Consider the following 7,517-nt stretch of genomic DNA (forward strand, 5'->3'; position numbering starts at 1 on the left):
ACCAAATCCTAATTAAAATTATCTGAATCTATCTCTACAACTTATGTTTCTGTATTGGCTATTGGAGACAACACATAATTATGTGAAATATTGAATATAATATGTTATATATTAGTGTACTTTCTTTATTTGGTAATAGTTTAGTAAGTATTTTTTCTTTTAATTTAATATTTTTTTACGTGCAAAATTTTATTCGGTTTAAATGGTTAACCGAACCAAATAAACCAAAATCGATTAAACTGAACCTTACTTGGTTTGGTAATGATTAGATTTAAAATTTTAAAAAACTCATAAAACTGGACGGATTTAACCGAAAACCAAATCAAATATCGCCCCTACTTTTGTTTCTTCACCTAGCCACTTGCAAATTTAAGTTTTATTTAATATATTTTTTGTCTGTTAAAAAAATTAAATAACTAAGTTTTATTACTTACACAATAAAAAAAGACTGGCTTTTAAACTTGATTAAGTTAGACCCACAAATGACTCGTTATAAATTAATTAATCTCCACCAATAAATCAATCATCCAAGACTTTTGCAACAATAATCGTGCAACTTGAGATATTCTTCATTCGAAAGAAAAATATATGATCAATCAAGTGCGTATTAGAATAAATTTATTTTGTAGCAGGTATGCACTATTTATATATAGATACATTTCTTATATTAAATAAATTATATACATTAATTTTGTAATTGGTATCATTTGTTATATTATATCAATTATATTAGACTCAGTCGCATGTTCTAGTCATATCAAGTGGGTATAACAAACCATGGATGGTATTTTCCACCAACTATTTTAATGCTCTCAAATATTATAAGACGACTTCAAATCTTCAAAATTTTGGAGTAATCCAATAGGGCAATAAAATAATTTGTAATTGGTATGTGTATATATAGATGAGGGTATGGGGAGGACTAGATGCATACATTCATACATAAAAGGTAAAGATTATAATGTTGTCTTATTGATATTCTTTCATGATGGTTTTATTTTGTGGTATTTACTAGTAAAGCAAATTTATCATTTGTTATATATAAATTATATTCGACTTTGTCTGCTTGTCTCAAATATGTCATTAATACTTTGAAGTTAATCAACTTAATAAAATTTCTAGAGTTTATTTGCCTGATATGATATTATATATGTATCAAATTGAATTATGTGAATTAACCTCATACATGCTCGGATTTGTCATCAATATGCAGGAAAAGAGAAGATACACACGAACAAGTGCTCACATAATAATCGGTTAGTCTTCAACTGGAATAGTAATATAGTTTTATGCTCTCTCTCTCTCTCTCTCTCTCTCTCTCTCTCTCTCTCTCTCTCTCTCTCTCTCTCTCTCTCTCTCTCTCTCTCTCTCTCTCTCTCTCTCTCTCTCTCTCTCTATATATATATATATATATATATATATATATATATATATATATATATATATATATATATATATATATAGAGGTAAGTTCAATTGAGAAAATAAAAAAGATTGAGAATGGGATAATCGTTCTCAGCACTCATTTATTTTTGCCGCAAAAGCCTTTGTTGTACCAGCGGAAATGGATAATGAATACATATGTGTTTCCAACAAAACATTCCTTAAACTATGCTAATAATTACCTTAATATATACAAAAACATAGTTTTTTTTTTGTTTTTTTAATTTTTAAAAAGCTATTTATATCGAAAAATGATTTTAAATATACCAAAATTTATGATTTTTTATTCTCTACAAATAAACATCCATATTGATATACTTTTAAGATAAAATAATTTTTTTTTATATTTTCAGCTATCGTTATTCATAAGTGAATAAAAATGCATCAGATTTTTGCTACAGTACATTCATTATTCACTTATGAATAAAAATATATAATTAATTTTTTTTACAGTTTAAGTATCATTTATACTACTTATTCATATATGAATAACAAATTAACTGTAACAAAAATCTGATAAATGTTTTATTCATATATGAATATAAAATATGACGACAACTAATACACGTTTTATTCATATATAAATATAATATATGATGAAAGATGATGTAAAAAATATATTTTAAGTAAGAAAACTTTATTGCGTGTCATAAGTGAATAACGAATATACTGTAATAAAAATCTGATAGATTTTTTTATTCACTTATGAATAACGAGAGCTGAAACTCTAAAAAAAATAAATTTTTTATTTTATCTTAAAAGTATATCAATATGGATGTCTATTTATAGAGAATCATTAAGGTAATGATTAGCATAGTTTAAGGAAACATGTTTGGTTGGAAAACACATGTTTATCCGTTATCCATTTCCGACGGTACGCCTAAGTGTTTTGCGGCAAAATAAATGTGTGGCTGAGAATGATTCCCCCATTCTCAACCTTTTTTTTCTCAATTGAACCCTCCTCTCTCTCTCTCTCTCTCTCTCTCTCTATATATATATATATATATATATATATATATATATATATATATATATATATATATATATATATATATATATATATATATGTGTGTGTGTGTATGTATGTGGAAAAGTTCAATAGACAACCATAATTATTGGTTCTCCAATGAATCATTTTTTTTTCAAGTTCTATAGCTTATTCTTTATCGAAAAAAAACTAAAAATATCTAAATTCATAACTTAACATTGTGAATGTTAAATATATTTTTCGGATTCACCGTGTAAATTTAGATTCACATTGTGAATTTTCAAAGATTCACATTATAAATTTGACGAAAATTTTTTTTTTGATCGAATTTGATATCATTGGAAAAAGGATAAAAAATTATGAATTTCTGTATTCTTATTTTTTTTTGATAAAAAATAAGTTCTAAAAGTTGAAAAAAATATTGGGTCTTTGGTTAATTATGGTTCTTTATTGAACTTCACCATATATATATATATATATATATATATATATATATATATATATATATATATATATATATATATATATATATATATATAGAGAGAGAGAGAGAGAGAGAGAGAGAGTTCATGTGAGAAAAAGAGACTTTGAAAAATAATAGATACATTTCTTATATATTTCAGAAAATTACTACTTTTTATTTCCAAAAAAATATATGACATGCAAATATTCTAGTAGAATATTGCATTCGTGTTATATTCTAATAGAATAATATAAATAATATATTTTTGTAAGTAATATTATATTACATATAAACAGTGATATTATTATTTTTATTATTTTTTGATTTGTGTTTGTGTAAAAAATGAAATAGGAAGTGATGAGAAAAATTAAAAAAAACATTCTTGTGAAAACTTGAATATGTTGCAATAAACATGTCCATTTGTCAAGAAAACTATTTTGGTCTTAAATTAATTAATATATATATATATATATATATATATATATATATATATATATATATATATATATATATATATATATATATATATATATATATATATATAGAGATAGAGAGAGAGAGTTATGATTAAATATTAACTACAAAATATTATGTGAATGTATGACCATTTCTTGTGTTTTTTATTATAAAATTTTAGATTTGTGATCATAGGTACATGTTATTACAATGGAATAATATTTGTATGTACACTTAATTTATTATAAGGAAAAACCGAAAGCGTGGTTAGTATATACATATTGAATTTTAGGATTATAAGCATGAGAATAATACTTTGGAATTGTATTTCATTTTTTCTTATATTATCATAGAAAATAAGTGTTTAAGGATACACAACATTCTATATGAGTTTTAGGGGTTTAAGGATATGATTCATAGTAAATTAGTATAACATTCATTTAGAATTTAAAGGCTTTTATTACATGAACTTAGTTGGAGGAAAAGAAGCACATATTCTTAAAGAACGTAAAATTATCACATGGATTCGTGAATCACATTATTTGACAAGTAGACATGGGCAAATCACTTCAACAATATTTTACTCCTGTTGCAATCACAATATTCAAGAATAACATTCTTTATTCTATGAGAATAAATTTCAGAATGTAAATTAATTATATTCTTTAAGAATTTACATTAATTAGAATTTGTGTTATAAATTCAAATAAATACAATTTACAACTCTTGAAGAATTCCAAGATTCATCAAGAGTGCTCGACTAAGAATCCATATTCAAGTGCGAAGAATTCAAGAATTCTTGAAAAATTGAAGGAGTAATGAAAAAAAATCAATCACTAATGAAGGATTGAAGGATAAAATCAATCTCAAGATTCTAACACCATAATATTTTTGCACAACCAAAGAATTCTTGATGAAATCAAGCATCTTTTAAGAATGCTTGAAGAATTCAAGCCATGTGCGTGAATAGTTAAAGCAAAGATGATGATATTGAACTTGAACGACGCAACGTTATTTTTACACTTTACTTTTGGTTGCCACTGGTAAGAGTCAAATTAGGTGTGTAATTTGTGGGTTTTTCTCATACACAAGTTTGAGGTCTTTTCATAAAATTTAAATTAAAAAAAATGTTGTTTAATTAAACGATATATATATATATATATATATATATATATATATATATATATATATATATATATATATAAAACATTTATTTGAGAATGTAACTTAAATAACATCTGCAAATAAAAAAAATAGAAAATCGAATAACAATCCATATATTTTTGTGAAAATATTGTTTGTTTACTATTGTCGTTGAATGGTAGTTATTTTGCACAAATGCATATAGTTTTGAAAAGTTAAATGAGCGTAGTTATCAAAATGAATAGTCATTATGTTTCCAATGCAGGTTTTATCTGAAACAATCATGGATAAAAAAGTTGGTGCGGCTATTGGTATTGACCTTGGAACAACATATTCTTGTGTGGGTGTTTGGCAAAATGACCAAGTTGAGATCATATCCAATGATCAAGGAAATAGGACTACGCCATCTTGTGTTGCTTTCACGAATTTCGGACGTCTAATAGGTGAAGGTGCAAAGAACCAAATTGCAATGAACCCCACCAACACCATTTATGGTTTGTATTTAATTCATTTGCTCCTTTGTTTTATGCTCTTGGAATTCATAAAATTGTTATCAGTCATTAATTAATATAAAATTGGTGGATTTTCAGATGCAAAAAGATTGATTGGAAGGAGATTCAATGATACCAAACTTCAGGAGGACATCAAGTTATGGCCTTTCAAAGTCATAAATGGTACTTGTGGCATTCCGAAGATTGTAGTTTCATACAATTGTGAAGTGAAGGAGTTTTCTGCAGAGGAGATTTCATCCATGGTCCTTATTAAATTGAAAGAAGCTGCAGAGAAATTCCTTGGTAAAACTGTGCATGATGCAGTCATCACGGTACCAGCTTATTTTGATGATTCCCAACGACAAGCAACAAAGGACGCTGGTCATGTTGCTGGACTTAATGTTCTACAGATAATCAATGAGCCAACCGCAGCAGCAATTGCATATGGATTAGACATGAGAAATGACATAGCTCATCAGATAAATGTGCTCGTCTTTGATTTAGGTGGTGGAACCTTCGACGTCTCTCTTGTCACCATTGATAAGAAGGGTACGATAACAGTTAAGGCTGTTGCTGGTGACACTCACTTAGGTGGTCAGGACTTTGATAACACAATGGTTGACTTTTTTGTGGAACAATTCAAGAGAAAGCATAGGAGAGACATGAGTGAGAATAAAAAAGCACTATCTCAGTTGAGGGCAGCTTGTGAAAAAGCAAAAAGAGTTCTCTCTTCAATTATTGATACTACTATCGATATCGACAACTTGCATGATGGTATCGATTTTTCTATGAGAATATCTCGTGCAAAGTTTGAAATGCTTAATGAAGACTTCTTTAGTAAGTGTATAGAGATGGTTGAGAAGTGTTTGGGTGATGCAGAAATGAATAAAAAAGACATAGATGATGTAGTATTAGTTGGTGGGTCAACCAGGATACCCAAGGTACAACAATTGTTGAAAGACTTCTTCCAAGGAAAAGAGCTTTCTAAGAAAATCCATGCTGATGAGGCTGTTGCATATGGTGCAACAGCTCTTGCTGGAAAATTAACTGTCTGTTTTAGGGGAAAAGTTAAGAACTTAGTGTTAAGAGATGTTGTGCCTTTGTCACTTGGTACAGACTTGTATGATGGCTCTTTGTCTGTTTTAATTAAAAGAAATTCCCCAATACCAGTCAGGAACGAAGAAACTTATGAGACTGTTAGGGATGACCAAATTATTATAGATTGCAATGTCTATCAGGGTGAGAGAATTAGAGCTCTAGACAATAATTGGTTGGGAAAATTCCAAGTTGAAGTTCCACCCGCACCAAAGGGTGAGTCAAAGGTAAGAGTGGTCTTTGCCGTTGATGCTAATGGTATTTTAAATTGCTCAGGAGTAGAATTAACAACTGGCCTAAAGAGAGAGCTTATAGTCACTAATTACAAGGAAAGGCTTACAACACAAGATATCGAAAAAATGATTGATGCTGCTCATAAGTACAAATTACAAGATGAGGAGTACAAGAAAAAGGCTGTTGTACGTAATGCATTGGAGGCCTACATTTACGATTTGAAAAGAAAAATCAGGAAAATAGAAAACTATACTAAGATGCTTCATCAGAAAGAAATGGAAATAATGGAAATCGCCATTGAAAAAGCAATTGAAATTCTAAATGAAAGCCAATTTGATGATTTGGATGGGTATGAAAAGGAGCTAGATCACTTGAAAATGGTATGTCCGCCATTTATTTCCAAACAAGCTTAAACAACATTTTCTTAATCATGATGGAGAATTGGTTTGAGTGTCATCTACTATGAAGTATGTGTTATAGTTTGTATTTTTTAATAACAATTTACATTTGAGTGTTTTGTTGATTTTGTGTGCGAGTCAAGAATCAAATGATTTCGATAATATTTTTACTATGTACTGTCAATAAATATATTTCTCCTTTTTCAAGTGTGTCCGACATAAGAACTGTTGCTGGTGATATTTAGCAAAAGATTAGTGATGGAATTATCCCTAGGATAAGTAATATCCATTGGCACTTTTAGTTTTATGAAAAGAGAAACCAAAAACTTATCATCAAATATGGGAAAACAACATTGCTTACGAAACAGTACGACAACAATTTAGTTCATCTTAATGGCAATGGCATATTCTGTCGTTTTTTTGCGTTAATCCCTTGCAAAGTTTTCATTTTCTTCATTTGTGAACATTTTATCGTAGGCTTGTTTCTATTTCCTTTCATACATGTTTCAAATTCAGTAGCAAATATAAAAAGAACATGAAAACTAATAACTTTTTAACTTTACAACCAAAATAAAATGCAATAATACAACCTACAATGTGCTTATAGAGGATAAGTAAACTTATCAGATGACAATTACAATTTGTAAGATAAAGTACAATGCCATATTTTAGTTTGTAATGTCCTAATAAAAACTAAAAAAATACCAAACCATGTTTTGTAAAGCTATAATCTCCAAAAGTATTGTACTTTTTTGCCAAGTGGATGAACTTTTGCTTGTGATGTTTGGATAAATTACCACAACGAA

The 7,517-nt window shown here is 27.9% G+C and overlaps 1 protein-coding gene across 1 annotated transcript; it reads left to right on the forward strand.

Moving 5' to 3' along the window:
- Positions 1-1,128: 1,128 nt before the first annotated feature.
- On the forward strand, positions 1,129-6,918 carry LOC145162878 (heat shock 70 kDa protein 3-like). The gene is made up of 3 exons (XM_079081872.1): positions 1,129-1,256; positions 4,759-4,987; positions 5,084-6,918. The coding sequence occupies exons 2-3, from the start codon at positions 4,777-4,779 to the stop codon at positions 6,724-6,726; spliced, it is 1,854 nt and encodes a 617-aa protein (XP_078937998.1). The 5' UTR covers positions 1,129-1,256; positions 4,759-4,776; the 3' UTR covers positions 6,727-6,918.
- The last annotated feature ends 599 nt before the right edge of the window (positions 6,919-7,517 follow it).

This window comes from Lactuca virosa, chromosome 1 (genome assembly GCF_052849685.1).
Source record: "Lactuca virosa cultivar CGN04683 chromosome 1, Lactuca_virosa_CGN04683_v6, whole genome shotgun sequence".
In the NCBI taxonomy this organism is placed as follows: Eukaryota; Viridiplantae; Streptophyta; class Magnoliopsida; order Asterales; family Asteraceae; genus Lactuca; species Lactuca virosa.